The sequence below is a fragment of the Orcinus orca genome, chromosome 7 (genome assembly GCF_937001465.1).
Source record: "Orcinus orca chromosome 7, mOrcOrc1.1, whole genome shotgun sequence".
NCBI classification, from domain to species: Eukaryota; Metazoa; Chordata; class Mammalia; order Artiodactyla; family Delphinidae; genus Orcinus; species Orcinus orca.
Window position 1 is genome coordinate 53,544,347 of NC_064565.1, and position 16,091 is coordinate 53,560,437.

Genomic DNA, 16,091 nt, shown 5'->3' on the forward strand with positions numbered 1-16,091 from the left:
TTTGCTGTACACCAGAAACTAACACAACATTGTAAATCAACTATACTTCAATAAAAATATTTTTGTAATCCTTCTAAGTTAAACATTAAAAAAAAGTTTAGGACTGTAAATTTAGTTCATTCAGTTTAAGAAAAATGTCAACCATATAATTGGAAAAGTTAGTCCTCACTCTCAAATCAATCAGCCAAATCAGATTAATGTTCTATCAAATAGAGTCCAACTTTACTTTTCAATTCAAACAGAGTTATCAATAAGCATTCTGAGAAAAAATATTTTGAAGACCACTAAAAATTCATTATGGAATGTATCTTTTAAAAGAAAGAGCTGAAAGCTCTCAAAATTAAAATAATACAGAATTAAGAGTTCTGAGGAGTATGACAAAGTGCTAGGAAGGCCATAGAGTTCCTTTGGCAATTGTGTAAGTGTACATTTCTACCTTGATTTTCAGCTTTTGGATATAATTTTTAACAATTAAGTATAAAATTAGAAACAGCTTCATTAATTGTAGTATTCATCATGATAAAATTTTCTTATGGTTTTAATGAAAGCAAATGGTATATACTTTTAAAAATTAGTCTAGCAGCTAGTATATTTTATTAATAGAAAGTGGAAAATATTAATATATTTTATGATAAAATAGGATGGGAACTGACTGGAATTCATATTTCATTATATGATTTGATAAAACAGGACAATATTAAGACACAAGATCTGAAAGAAATTATGTACAAATTATATCCTTGAGTTTTATCCAATTTATCTTCAAAAATTTGGTAGTCTCAAACAGGATTTCTGTTACATTTAAAATAATCCAAACTACTATTGTAGATGCTGCAGCACACCGTCCAAGCCTGCCCCCTTCAGGAGTGAAGCACTAATTCTCCCAGCTTTTAGTGTGTCAGTCACTAAGACCCAGCTAAGTCCTCCCTGCCTGCCATTGCTCTCAGCTGAAGAGAGCCACCATGCCCAAGATCAGGTCCTTGCAGGGCAGCCCAGCCTCTGTGCCCTAATTCTGAACAATTCTGTAAGGCCATCCCAGCTTGAGCTCCTAGGGGATCAGCTGATGGCTCTTGTGGCTGCACTGCAGCCCAACTTGTCCCTGTGTCCATCCCGTAGGCATTGTTTGCAAGGGCTCTGAGCCCCAGTAAACTTCCTGCAGGCAAACCTAGGCTCCAAGTCAGCTTCCCAGAGAACTTCCCTCACCCACAGCACTAACCTATATATAACATCAGATGTTTGTAGGCGCACTTTTTTTTCAGCTGTGGATGTGTCTCAAGTGGTGAGAAGAGTGGAAAATACATCACAAAAGGCCATTTTCAGCATTCAGTGTTTCCCACTGGTGCGCTACTTGCTTTGTTCTTAGGAAACTCTCCCTCAAAGGCTACATATGTTTGACAACAGTCAGTAGAGGGAAGAACTGAAGTCAGTAAATGAAAATTGAAAAATGAAAAATGAAAATTGTCATTACTCCCATCACATCATCATATATCTGAATTCAGAATGTTTCAGCACTAGCCAAAATCCTTATTTCTAACTACGTCTTCCCTTAACAGAAATATAAGGCATAAAAAGACAGGAACCCCTTCTGATTCATGGTACTTTGATTAATCATTAAAGGAAGCCTTCCCTGTGTGTGATGCCCTAGAGGTTTACATGCCCCGGGGTAACGCACCAAGTGAGAAGGTTACTATGAACACAGGTGGGTTTTAGGACAAAGTACAAAAGGAAGATGAGGATCTGAAAACTGGTTATCTTAAATCTTTGAGTTTGTAAATCTCTTGGAAAGCTTCATGTATATCCATGGTGTATATGTCTCCCCATTTCTACAGCATGAGCACTGGCCTAAATCATTTACCAATGACATTAACAGGTAACAATTAAAACATTTGCTAACATCTACTCCTTGCTCTAAGAGACCCCGTATTATAAACACAATTGATATTCCACTTAATTTTTTCTAACTGTGTGGATTTTTAACACTATACGCTGGAAGTATAACAATTCACCATGCTCTTTTCACTTACAATTCCATTAGATAAGAATAATGATTAAAATCAGAAATATATCCGTTAATGTCATTGCACATGATCAAAATTTCCTATGCGTGTAACGGAAGCAAAAGACATATACTGCTAAAATCTCACTGGTCCAGGAGCCTAGTATATAACTTTGTTTTTGTTAATAGAATCTTTTCACAAAATTAGAAATATGTTTTAAAATTTGATGAAGAGGAGGAAGATGATTAATCATGATTAGAATAAATATGTCAAAGTATAATTTGTTAAACTGGTTTTAACTACTTATCTTCATTAATCCATTTACTCATTAATTCTTTTAAGGAAAGAACCCAAGAACAACAAAACCAAAGTATTTTATTTGGAAAGAAAAACAGTAATTAGAGCAAATAAATAAATGAGACAATTCAGATTATGGTAAGTACAACCAAGGAAATATACTAGGAAATGTGATAGGATGGAAAAAAAAAAAAAAAACTGTGTAGAGGGATACTTTAGTCAAAAAAGGCCTCCTTGATGAGATGATCTTATGCTGATATCTAAAGAATAAAGAAGAGTCAGCTTTGTAAAGAACCAGGAAAAAAGGTTCCAGATGGAGGAAACAGCCAAGCTCAAGGCTCTGAGGTAGAAAAAAGCTTGCCAAGTTCACATTCAGGTAGGACTGTCCCTCTACTGTGGCTGGAGTATAACGAATAAAGAGTAGAATGCAAGTACAGTTTAACACACAGACAGAAGCCAAACCACATAGAATCCTGTAGGCCAAGGTAGAATTTTGAATTTTATCCTAAGCTATCAAAAAGTTTTCAACTAGGGAGTGAGATAATGTGATCAACATTTCTAAAAGTGCATTTCTAGCAAGTGTATGGAAAATGAACCAAAATAAGCTAAAGTGTCAATAGAAGCAAGGAGGCCATTTATAAGGTGCCTAAATGTCAGAAGACAGTAGCTCAAGTTGGGATGGTAGCAGTGGAGACAGAGAGAAGTTTATGGATTCAAGTATATTGTGATGAAAGATGTAGCAGTACTTGACAGAAGGCCAGAAAGAGGACTCCTTGGTTTTTGGCTTGAGTGATCAAGTGGGTGACTTGAGCCATCAAATGGATGACTTGAGCAAGAGTTTTTTAGAGAAGGACTTAGAAGCTATAACTACCTCAAACCCTGTAAGCCAAGCACAACCAGGTGCATACTGAACCTATGCCAGCCTCCGATGTTCATATCTAATCTCATACCCTTATTTCTAAGTTTAAATACAGTTTCACCACCCAACCTGGCCCCTCCCAGATACAATACTTTTTCTGACTCTCTATTATTTGGACCTAGACTTCGATGCACAATTTCGAGTTTAACTAGCCCCTTCCTGCCCACATCATCTCCATAAAGGTGGCTCCTGTGCACCTTGCCCCATGGCACCCAAATGTTCTCTTCATCAATGGAGGTGTGGTAACCACGTGAGAAGATCTGAACAAAGACTGAGAGGGAACTGCTGGGGCCAATGGGACCAAAAAAGCCTCCCGTCTACTACGGAATCATTAGTACTTCAAGAGTCATTAGAATCACTTGCTTTAGGAATAGAATAAAATTGTAGCACTCGCAGGCCCAGAAAGTGTGGTTAATAGGCTCATATCACCTCACTCAGCAGCGGCAGGACCAAATTAAAAACTAAGTTTGTGGATTCCTAGTCCAATATCTTTCAATTACATCATATGGCCCCACATCTTTCCATAGAAACTGTATTAAAAAACTAGCACACAGGATGTTGTAAATCTACCATCTGGGGGAGCTATCGTGGGTTAAAAAAAACTTTTACTGCCTGCCCTAACAACCTAACCACCACATCTAACATTACATCTATGGAAAAATACATGTGAGTCAACAACCAACTTAAAAAGGATCTTTTGGAATAGACAGAAGCGTTTGTAAACTAGTTAAGAATGTTAATCCTCCCGTTTGTGTTTATTTTCTCTGTGGCTTTGAAAACTACTCAATGAGTGGAAGCAAAGGGGAGGACAAGAAGTAAAAGATGCTCTCCCTATGTCAGCTCACCCATTTGTCTTCTAAACTGATTCTGGAAGCTTCCCTTCCGCTCCCTTTCATTGGCAAAGACTTGTGGCCATTTCCTAGGTTCTCCATTGAGCTATCCCTTACCTAGAGTACCAAAAGGACAATTCCCAAGTCTGCTTATCCTTACTCAAATCAGTGTATACTTATACAATGGAGTTTATTACTGTGCCATATAAGCTGACATGATTCAAAGCAACAACCATAAAACTGCAGAAAGCTTTTTTATATTAAGATCCACATTTATATTGAACCATGAATGACTCCAATTTTCCTTCTCCTGATAGAACATAATATATGCCCCTAGGGAAAAACCAACCAGAAGCTGAGCTTTCAAAGAAGTAAAAAATAAAAGTTATGTTGCAGATAAAGGTTGGACTGCAAGTGTATCCTGCAAATTAACTAAAAATTAGAGGCAACCTTCAAACTGGAAATAAAACCTTGATGAGCAGAAGATCTGCTAGGCGATTTAAGTTTTAAAATAGGAAGAGACAGCTGTCTCTGTTACAGACAAAGGTAACTAGCACGAAGTCGGGAGGATCCTGAGTTGATAGCTCCTGTCATCAGAGGCTAAGGGACCTCAATAAGATGCAGGCTCAGGACAAGGACCAAGGAAGATGACCATCACTGTAGGGTGGCATCAACTGAAACCACTGTCAAATAAATGCCCTTCACGTGAATTAAATGCTTTGAGGCAAAGGAGTTGGATACTGTGAACTGTGGAGGCTAAGTCAGCCAAATTAATCAGTGGGTTACCATGTATCATTCATATATAATAAGAATTTGTTTATATGTCAACTGTTTTTTGCTTCAGCTTTTTTTCCCTAGGGTACTAGTTGTCCATTGTTTCCTCCCCACCTCCTTACATCATACCTACTGAACTCGCACTTCCTACTCACAGAATTTGTTCCATAACGCTTGCTGAGTGAGCATCGGTCCAGGTCCCTGTGTCCCCTTGGCCAAAGCTGACTGAATAAGAGCGGAACACACTGGGCTAACAGCTCTCTCCAAAGATAGATTCCAGTCAGTTACCACATGCTAAACCAGTAATAGGAGGAGATATTTATTCCAATCGGGGTGGCCACTGGGGGCCACAGGCAGTGATATGCACTCAAGACAAGCAAGACTGTAGAGAAATGTCAGAGGATGAAATGGATTTAGAAAAAGAAGCAGAGACTATGTGCTGTTTTTATGGGAAAACAAAAGAGAGAAAGTGGAGAAAGTGTCTTATATTTTCTGCAAATATATGAAATTTACGTTTCATTTTACATTATATAGGATTTTGTAAAATGGCCAAGGGGACCTAAATACAATTGATATGCTGTTTACATAAATTTAAATTGCCAAAGACCTAATTTAAAAAGATTTTGAAACATAACCAGCTTGTAATTTGAGGATTTCATGTATCATTCCAACTAAGACAATTTGATTATGAATGATTTTAAATGATACAAAGGAATTTTTATTTTTGTTAGGGAATAATGGCATGTTGGTTAAATGAAAAAATGTACTTTTCAGCAATGCATACAAAACTAGGTAGGGATTCAGTGACAGGATGTCCAGGTTTTGCTTTTTTTTAAGTAATTTATTTATTGTACTTCAACAAATACAATAAAAATTTCAAAAAGGAATAGATGAAGTAAATGAGACAAAATCTTGATAAATGCTGAATCTGGAAAACGAGAATATGAGGGCATAGTTCATTGCTTTCTACTTCTGTGTATATTGGAGAAATGAGTATTTGAGTTTGGATAATGCAGCAGCCACACAAGAACCACACATACAAGTTTCGCACGGTACAAATTAAGATCGTTACTGACATCATGAAGGAATGACATCAGAGGCCATTTAATTTGGGGACAGAGATGAACTTATTTTTTGATAGTACCTGACATGTGAGATGAAAATGAAATCAAAGGCAGAGCATGTGGAAAATAATTTCTTAATTATTTGGAAGATAGTTTTTACTTTCCTGAGATATACAAAAAGGTTTAACTCAACAAGGAATAAACCAAAACCAGTGTGGTGAGGGGCAAACACATTCGGAAATGACATTCTTTTTTATCTCCCTTTGTCTAAACTGTGGAAGCATGGGCAAATCACGTCCTGTTTATATACTTAAAAAAAATAATCTTAAAATGTGGATGACAGACCCACTTCCTGGCTTTAGTGTGACTGTGGACTGTAAACTACACACAAAATCTGGTTATTAATAAAACTAATAAACCTTACTTGTTGATAGGTCAATTATTTGATAGATTTTTCATATCAATTTTAGGGAGAAGAAGGAAGAAAGCTAGAGGAAAAAAACACAAAGAGACAGTTATATTTGAGGAAGGAAAAAAAATAACAAGAATCCAGGTCCTTAGGTGGAAATTATCAAATGGCATTTGTTGCCTCTGCTTTTGTATTATGGGCAGAGTTGTAACTAACAACAATTGATATAGGCTTATTACTGTGCTACTCTTATGGTTCTCAATTTCTGTGGAAATTGTACCTTCCTAAGAAAGGGCCTCAAGAAATCCAATTTTCATACCTCAAGAAAATAAAGGCCATATATGACAAACCCACAACCAACATCATTCTCAATGGTGAAAAACTGAAACCATTTCCTCTAAGATCAGGAACATGACAAGGCTGTGCACTCTCACCACTATTATTCAACATAGTTTTAGAAGTTTTAGCCACAGCAATCAAAGAAGAAAAAGAAATAAAAGGAATCCAAATTGGAAAAGAAGTAAAGCTGTCACTGTTTGCAGATGACATGATACTATACATAGAGAATCCTAAAGATGCTACCAGAAAACTACTAGAGCTAATCTATGAATTTGGTAAAGTAGCAGGATACAAAATTAATGCACAGAAATCTCTTGCATTCCTATACACTAATGATGAAAACACTGAAAGAGAAATTAAGGAAACACTACCATTTACCACTGCAACAAAAAGAATAAAATACCTAGGAATAAACCTACCTAAGGAGACAAAAGACCTGTATGCAGAAAACTATAAGACACTGATGAAAGAAATTAAAGATGATACAAACAGATGGAGAGATACACCATGTTCTTGCATTGGAAGAATCAACATTGTGAAAGTGACTATACTACCCAAAGCAATCTACAGATTCAATGCAATCCCTATCAAACTACCAATGGCATTTTTCACAGAACTAGAGCAAAAAATTTCACAATTTGTATGGAAACACAAAAGACCCCGAATAGCCAAAGAAATCTTGAGAAAGAAAAATGGCGCTGCAGGAATCAGGCTCCTGGACTTCAGACTATACTACAAAGCTACAGTAATCAAGACACTATGGTACTGGCCCAAAAACAGAAATATTGATCAATGGAACAGGATAGAAAGCCCAGAGATAAACCCACACACATATGGTCACCTTATTTTTGATAAAGGAGGCAAGATTACACAATGGAGAAAAGACAGCCTTTTCAACAAGTGATGCTGGGAAAACTGGACAGCTACATGTAAAAGAATGAAATTAGAACACTCCCTAACACCATACACAAAAATAAACTCAAAATGGATTAAAGAACTAAATGTAAGACCAGACACTATCAAACTCTGAGAGGAAAACATAGGCATAAGACATAAGTCACAGCAAGATCCTTTTTGACCCACCTCCTAGAGAAATGGAAATAAAACAAAAATAAACAAATGGGACATAATGAAACTTAAAAGCTTTTGCACAGCAAAGGAAACCATAAACAAGATGAAAAGACAACCCTCAGAATGGGAGAAAATATTTGCAAATGAAGTAACTGACAAAGGATTAATCTCCAAAATTTACAAGCGCTCATGCAGCTTGTAATCAAAACAACAAACAATCCAATCCAAAAATGGGCAGAAGACCTAAACAGACATTTCTCCAAAGAAGATACACAGATTGCCAACAAACACATGAAAGGATGCTCAACATCACTAATCATTAGAGAAATGCAAATCAAAACTATAATGAGGGGGCTTCCCTGGTGGCTCAGTGGTTGCGAGTCTGCCTGCCGATGCAGGGGATGCGGGTTCGTGCCCCAGTCCGGGAGGATTCCACATGCCGCGGAGCAGCTGGGCCCGTGAGCCATGGCCACTAAGCCTGCGCGTCCGGACCCTGTGCTCCGCAGTGGGAGAGGCCACAGCAGTGAGCGGCCCGCGTACAGCAAAAAAAAAAAAAAAAACAAACTACAATGAGGTATCACCTCACACTAGTCAGAATGGCCATCATTGAAAAATCTACAAACAATAAATGCTGGAGACGGTGTGGAGAAAAGCGAACCCTGTTGCACTGTTGGTGGGAATGTAAATTGATACAGCCACTATGGAGAACAGTATGGAGGTTCCTTAACAAGCTAATAATAGAAATACCATACAACCCAGCAATCCCACTACTGGGCATATACCCTAAGAAAACCATAATTCAAAAAGAGTCAAGTACCACAATGTTCATTGAAGCTCTATTTACAATAGCCAGGACATGGAAGCAACCTAAGTGTCCATCGACAGATGAATGGATAAAGAAGATGTGGCATATATATACAATGGAATATTACTCAGCCATAAAAAGAAACGAAACTGAGTTATTTGTAGTGAGGTGGATGGACCTAGAGTCTGTCATACAGAGTGAAGTAAGTCAGAAAGAGAAAAACAAATACCGTATGCTAACACATATATATGTAATCTAAAAAAAAAAAAAATGGTTCTGAAGAAACTAGGGGCAGGACAGGAATAAAGACGCAGATGTAGAGAATGGACTTGAGGACATGGGGAGGGGAAGGGTAAGCTGGGACAAAGTGAGAGAGTGGCATGGACATATATACACTAACAAATGTAAAACAGATAGCTAGTGGGAAGCAGCCACATAGCATAGGGAGATCAGCTCGGTGCTTTGTGACCACCTAGAGGGGTGGGATAGGGAGGGTAGGAGGGAGACGCAAGAGGGAGGAGATATGGGGATATATGTATACATATAGCTGATTCACTTTGTTATACAGCAGAAACTAACACAACATTGTAAAGCAATTATACTCCAGTAAAGATGTTAAAAATAAATAAGTCATGGGGATGTAATGCACAGCATGGTGACTATAGTTAATAATACTATATTGTATATCTGAAAGTTGCTAGAAGAGTAGATCTTAAAAGTTCTCATCACCAGAAAAAAAAATTTGTAACTATGTATGGATAGATGTTAACTAGACTTATTGTGATCATTTCAGAATATATACAAATATCAAATCATTATCTTGTACACCTGAAATTAATATAATGTTATATCTCACTTTATATATCTCAATTTAAAAATAATTTTAATAGAAATTTTAAAAATTAAAAAAAAAAAGAAATCTGATTTTCAGGTCCTAGCTGTGACACCATCAGCCACATAGCATTTCTTAGCCTCAACTTACTCATCTGTAAAAGAAGAGTGCTTCACCTAGATCATCTCAAAGACCTCTTCCAGCTTGAACATTCCATGACACACTGTTTTTCACAGGTGATTTTTTATCTTTAAAATCTTCAGTAGCTTTATTTTGAATTAGTTATCCTACATAAATCCTGGAAAGCAATTAAGCAGAGCTACTACACAAACTGAGTCCAAGCACAAAAATAACCTGGGGGGAGACAAACTCGAGAAAAGAACTAATTCTTTTGCAAGGGGCAAATATATCTTATTCTTTCCCCTTCTTCAAATAATAAGTGCTAAAGCATGATTTCCTGGTAAATTTCAATCAGAAATAGAAAAAAAAGTAAGACACCTAAATTCATAAGTTAAGTCACTTTTCATTTAAATTGCAGGTAACTTTTCTGAACCATGTATATGGAGCATACACTTTAAATCTGCTTCATTGATAAACACAAAGAAATATGCTTTAAAAATATATCTGGCCAGTACTATTAAAAAAAAGTGGGGAGAGGGAATAAAGAATCCAGATTTTAGCTCAATCTAGTTCTTATTTTAAAATAAAAATACTGCAAGCATACAGTATTGTATACTTTGAGACATTTTATTTGCAAAAAGAGATAAAGCATATCCTATTTGCAGCTTCAATGCATTTTACCACTCATGCATTATGGAGACATCTCAAATTGTAAAAAAAAAAAAAATATTTATGGCCTGTAAAATGATTTTTGACTGTGGTTTTGAAAGGCCACATGAAATTTAACGTTTCCAGTCTGGATTCTTTCAAACTTTCTGGTCATTTATTTATAAGTAACAAGTGCAATTCTTCACTCTTTCTATGGGGAGAAAAGAATTGCTAAAATGACTGGAATGGTTAAACAAAACAAATGAAAGAGAGACTATAAAGAAATGAGACATCGTCTCCTATAATGTTTCAGTCATAAATAATAGTCAATAGAAACCGAGCACATATAGTCATTTACCTCATCTCAACCAAAGGTCAGAGATAATTGGGCCTGAAATATCATCTTGTAAAAGGGTAATCTGTGTCACAAAGACACTGAGCTTGGGAGAATTACTGACAGAGTCATCTGTTCCCAAAACCTCCCTCATTCCAAAGAACTGAGCATATACAAAGGAATAAAAATAAAGGATCAGTTCTAAATGCAAAGTCCAGGTGGGGAAAAGGGAACATAAAAGAATGCAAAAAGGAACCTTCCTCTTCCCCAACTCTGGGATAACCTTCTCTTCATGGGGACCCCCAACCTTTGGGCCAAGGAAGACAGAGGGAGCAGGAAAGGCACTTCTCAGGTGGAAACACCCCTTTGGGACTGGTCTCCAGGAGTCAGGCCAGAACTCTGCTCCTGCAACAGCACAGCTGTCTGTGTGGGCGCAGTGCTCTCTGAAAAGGTCACCGTGGAAACAGGACACAAGGCTGAAGCAGGAAACTGGTCAGAGTCAAGGGTAGCATAGCACCCTTTTCCCATGTTGCCGATTTGCTAAACCTGATCTGAAGAAATGTTATTCCCCAAGATCAGACGTCTTACTCTAGGCTGATGACTACCCATACTTAGGCCACAACCTTTACTTGACCCTGACACTCACACCCACTCTCTTTCTCGTTTTTCTCCCTCTAGTAACTTAAGCATAAAACATTCTCTCCCTATTCAAAACAAACGCTGCCCCTTGGACACATCGGGTAGATGAGGCATTCTCCCAGTGCTCATTCACAAAATTAAAGTCGGAGTAGACCCCATCCTCTCTCCTTCCTCTGTTCAACTCCTAAGTCTTAACCCAACCCCGAATCAAAGTCACACATTGATAAACACCCTTCGAATGGCATTTTTGCCCAGCTCAGTGCCTCAGTGCCTAGGATGGTGCAAGGAACATAGCAGGCCCTCCATAAATAGGGAAACAATGTATTAAATTCCCCAAATGCCTATTACGCCATCATCAGATATTTCCTTTTCCCATTCTGGATCATAGGGACAGTCCAGAATCGATCTTTTCCACCACCATGACGCACAGACAAATCTATCATCTACATTCCCATCTTATATCTTAACCCCAAAGCCAAGCTCTTAAAAGGCCCAGACATTTCAGCAGGGCTGTTTTTTCCTTGGGCTCTGTCTTTACAGCTCTTGAAAGAGTCTCCTCCTTGATCATCTCCCCATCAAAAGTCTCAGTCCCACATACTGAAGGACTTGCCTCCCCCATCAAAGACTCTAATTCAGAACATACCTCTGCTCCGGGAATATTTACTCCCACTTTCTCCAATCCTTATCCAAAAAGCACATGTACCAATTAAACTGCAACCCCCTCCCTCCCCCCAAAAAAACAAGTATATAAGCCTTATTATACCAGACATCCATCAAAATACAACATCCCATGGAATGCTTCTCTACTGTCTCTATTATTACTGTATGTTATCAAGAATTCATCTATTTCCTGGGGCATTTCCTTCATTCCTAAAACTATAAACACACATTATTGAACCCACCACAGGTAGTAAAAGTGCTAAAAAAACAAAAGAGAACAACAGATGAGGGAAAGTAATTGACTGTCTTCTCCTCTCTGTTCATTATCCCTCTCCTTGTTGCAAGCATCTGACTATTTAAATTTATTGTTTCTACCCTTGCAAGAACAAGGTACATTTTACATAATGAAGCTTCTCTTTGTTTTGTTGATTCAAAATTGGGAGAAAGCATATTCAAAAGAGATGGGATTATCCTAGGATACACTAATTTTTTTTTCAAAAAATGTATAATTGTTTTGGATCTCCCCATAGTTGCTTGGTCCTTGATGTTTAATTTGCTCAAGTCAGTCCCAAAATAGAAACTTGAAAAGAAAGAAAATCATAAAAATTAAGTTCATAAGCTAATCATCACTTATAAGTCATCTGCCTTCTGCAGCCAGTAGCCTCCAAACTGAGGAATTCGCTGAAATGAAAGAAAACCTGCGGAGTCCAAAACTCCTATTACCTTTCACCACAGTTCACCATTATCACTTTCCTTTAGTAAATAACATTGGCTTGGGTTGAAAAGGTGAAAGATTAAAGAAGGTATTAAAAGAACCAGTCAATCCCCTTCTCACCCCAACACCACTGCCAGCCCTTCCAATTTCTGACTTAAAATCGTTCAGCTGTTATCATACATAACTCTCCCACCTACAATGTGAATAATAATAGCTCCCAGGCTCTGTACTTTACATATATTCTTTCATTTAACGCATCCCAAAAGCCTGACATGTAAGTTTTAAAGTTCCCATTATACAGATGTGAAAACTGAGACCCTGAAGGAAACTAATGGCTACGAACTATATCAGTCAATAGAATTATTTAAAATAGGCCATGCTAATACTTTGTTAATAGTGTAAGAGTACCTTAAAGACTAAATGGATGTAGAATTCCTAAGATTTTTGAATTAGAACACTTTTAAATGCATACCTGTTTTTTCCTTGAATTTGCTTTGGGAAACAGGCCTGCTGACAACACAGATGTAAATGGAGAGCAGCATAGCTCAGGAAAAGGGTTTGGAATAGATGGCATTTCCAGAACATCAAGATCTTTCTTTTTTCTCCTACACCAAGAGAACATAGAATGTAATTTACATAAAACAGAATGTAAAATATAATTGCTGTCAGGATTAAAAAGTTAAGGCCAGCATGCACCACTCTGTGACAACACTAGTATTATATAAAGTATATGGCAAAGGTCTGTGGTGTACTTTCTATGGGTCAAAATAAGTTAGTTAATTGATATAAATCAATCTTCTTTTGTATTCCTTTTTTGGGGGCCTTTAAAAAAAAATCACCAGGCCTGGAAACCCCATTTCCAGCACTTCTGATAATTTTCCTGAAGCTGAAATACAGACTACAGAATGATTGATGCAAAAATCATCCTGAGGAGCTAGACATTGTTTTGCATCCACTAAATTGACAAAGTCTATAAACATTTACTGAATTCATCCCTATGCTATTTTACTAATCACTTTTGGAAGTTATGGTTTATTAATTATAGCGGTGGTTCATTGCACTTCAAATTTCATTCACAATGTTGCCCACACACGGTCTGTTGATTTTTCAAGTGCTTATAGATACTAAACTGCAAGGCAGTGTTTTTGAGAAGGTTAAGTGAATAGAACTTGCTAGTGTTAATGTACTCTAGTCCACTGCGGAGTAATTTTAACTTCAGTGAAGTTGAAGCACTTTGAAAATCTGAAGAAGAAAAAAAAAAAAGCACCACTTAAATGTATGAATATAAAGGACTACAGATTTTTGTATTGTTGCATCCTTTTTCTTTCCTGAAGTATGTGCGAAATTGTGAACTCTACAGGCACTTAGTGCTGAATGCTATGGAGACTGGGAAACCTTTTAAAGCCTCTATTCTTTCCTGCTGAACAGCGAGACTGCTCAAATGTCAATCCGTGCTTTGCCTCTCCAGGGTCGCTGTAAGACTCTATGTGGGAGGTGAACTCATTTATTCTATGATTTTTTAAATATATGAAAGAAAAGGATTTTTTTTTTTTAATGCAGGACGACGAAGCAAGAAGGAAGGGGGCTGGCCAGCCTGGGGCTCGGCTTCCTAGTTCACACCGACGGGCAGAGGCGAGAGAGATCCGAAGCTCTCAATGAAACGGTGATGCTATTTATAAGGCGCCGAGAGATCGCAATGTCCTGCTGATCCGGTAGGAGCCAGCTCAAAGGCAATTGTCTTCAGAGAGTTTCACAAACTTGGCCCCGCTCTGGGCACATGGCTCGCCCCCTAGGACCGCCTCCTCACCCCTTCGCCGGCTGCCAACCCAGGACACTCCCCCGCGCCCTCCGAGGGCTGCCTACCTGTCTGCAGCACAGCCGCGGGTCCCGTCCGGAGGGGGCAGGAGCGCCCGCGCGTGCAGCCAGGGTGCCGGCACCAGGTCGCGGGCGTCGCCCCTCCCCTGGGCAGCGCCGCACACCTGGGCGGCCAGCGGCGAGTCCCGGGCAGCCGCCCGACCCGCGGCGCTCTGCCCATCTTGCAGGGAAGTGGTCATTGTCGCCGGCCGGGAAGCTCGGGCGTCATGGGAGACCCGGCGCGTGGGGAGAAGGAGGTCGGGCGGCGGGAGGCGAGGTGCCGGCTCGGCAGCCCGAGCACGCTGCAGGTGCGGTGGCCTAGCCGCCTGCGCTCCGGGCCGGGGCGGCTCAGACGCTCGGCCGGGCGGTAGGCGAGGCGGCGGGGGAGGGGAGGGGGCGGAGGAGGAGGGTGGGGAGAGGGGAGGAGCGGCCGGTGGGTGGGGGCCGCGGGCGGCGGGGCGAGGCGCAGTGGGGGCGGGGAGGGCGCCGGGCGGGCCCCGCTCGGGGTCTGGGGCGCTGGGGGGCGCTGGCTCGGAGCCCGCGCCACCCGCGCGGGGCCCTGGCTACCGGCGCCCGAGGTCCGGGCCGCCGCCTCCCCAGGTGGGCGCCCGAGCGCGAGGCTGAGCCCGAGGTCGGGGCGGGCCCGCGCCGCGGGAGGTGGGACCCGTGTGAGCCGGCGCTCGCGCAGGGCTGGCCTGGCCGACCGCGGGCGGGGCAGGGGTCTGGGCAGCCCTGACCCCCAGACTCTTTCATTCTTCCTGCTCTGCTGTGTGAGATCACCTAAGCTGTCGCCGGGCCGCCATGACAGGCCCCACCGTGCCTGGAGGCCAGGGGACCAGGGGCCAGGTTTGTCCCAGTCTTTACCCCCACGTGCCTCTTCTTCCTTCCACTCCGCAGCTAAACACACGGGCGTGGGGAAGGGGTGGACGGGGACCAGGGAGTACAATCAGTGTAGAAAACTACTGAGATGTTTGAGGATTCTTAGTAAGGTATGAGTAAACCTGACGTTATCTTGGGAATTAGAAAAATTATTAATTTTCTTCTGATAAGAGTAGCTCTCATTTGCTGAGTCCCCACTCTGCCTAGTACTGCTCCACCTCACAACAGCCTTATAAATTAGATGTTTACCCCATTTTACAGTCAAGGAAATTGGGGCTCAGTGTCATGGAGTACCTGGTACAACATAGGGCTAGTAATAGTGCAGTCAGGCTTCCAACCCAGAAGATTCCATCCTCACCATCCAGACTGTTTGAAGTGGTAATTACATTAGGCTCACCCTCTGAGGTAAGGCAACCCTACTCTGAATTCTTGGGTAGTAATTCTGTTTCTGCTCTTCTGGAATTGCCCCCATACCACTGCACTATTTGGGATTTTCACGTGTTTCACACACTCTTTGTTCTTTGACCAAATTAGGTTAACATTCTGTCCCTGGCATCTGTTACACCAGGTTTTCTTAACCTTCACAACCTCTGCCCAGGGAAAGGCAAACACTGCCTCCTGAAGAAACTGGCAAAATCCCCTCCTCCATATCTGTGTGTTCACACACACACACACACACACACACACACACACACACACACACACACACACACCTTGGCACCAACCACTGCTGACACCCAGGGTTTGCTCACCCCCAGCCTGTGAGAAACCTGGAGTACTCCACTGAGGCAGGAAATCTTTGAGTCAAAGAGCTTACAGAATCCAAGTTCTTCATTTTTCTGATGTCAAAATTAAGACCCAATAAAGAGCAGTACTGGCCTGGGTCACACATTGGGTGTGGTCTG

The 16,091-nt window shown here is 40.4% G+C and overlaps 1 protein-coding gene across 10 annotated transcripts in view; it reads right to left on the bottom strand.

Moving 5' to 3' along the window:
• Positions 1-15,044, bottom strand: part of GRB14 (growth factor receptor bound protein 14) — a 127,113-nt gene extending 112,069 nt beyond the window's left edge. For 9 of the 10 annotated variants that reach the window (XM_033412597.2, XM_033412607.2, XM_033412606.2 and 6 more), the window contains exons 1-2: positions 14,317-14,653; positions 12,926-13,058 (exon numbers count right to left, since the gene is read on the bottom strand). In XM_033412597.2, the coding sequence (XP_033268488.1) occupies positions 12,926-13,058; positions 14,317-14,507 (324 nt within the window). In that variant the 5' untranslated portion in view covers positions 14,508-14,653. Of the gene's footprint in view, positions 1-12,925; positions 13,059-14,316 lie in introns of all 10 variants that reach the window. The other variant, XM_004283610.4, reaches the window with a different exon arrangement.
• Positions 15,045-16,091: the final 1,047 nt, after the last annotated feature.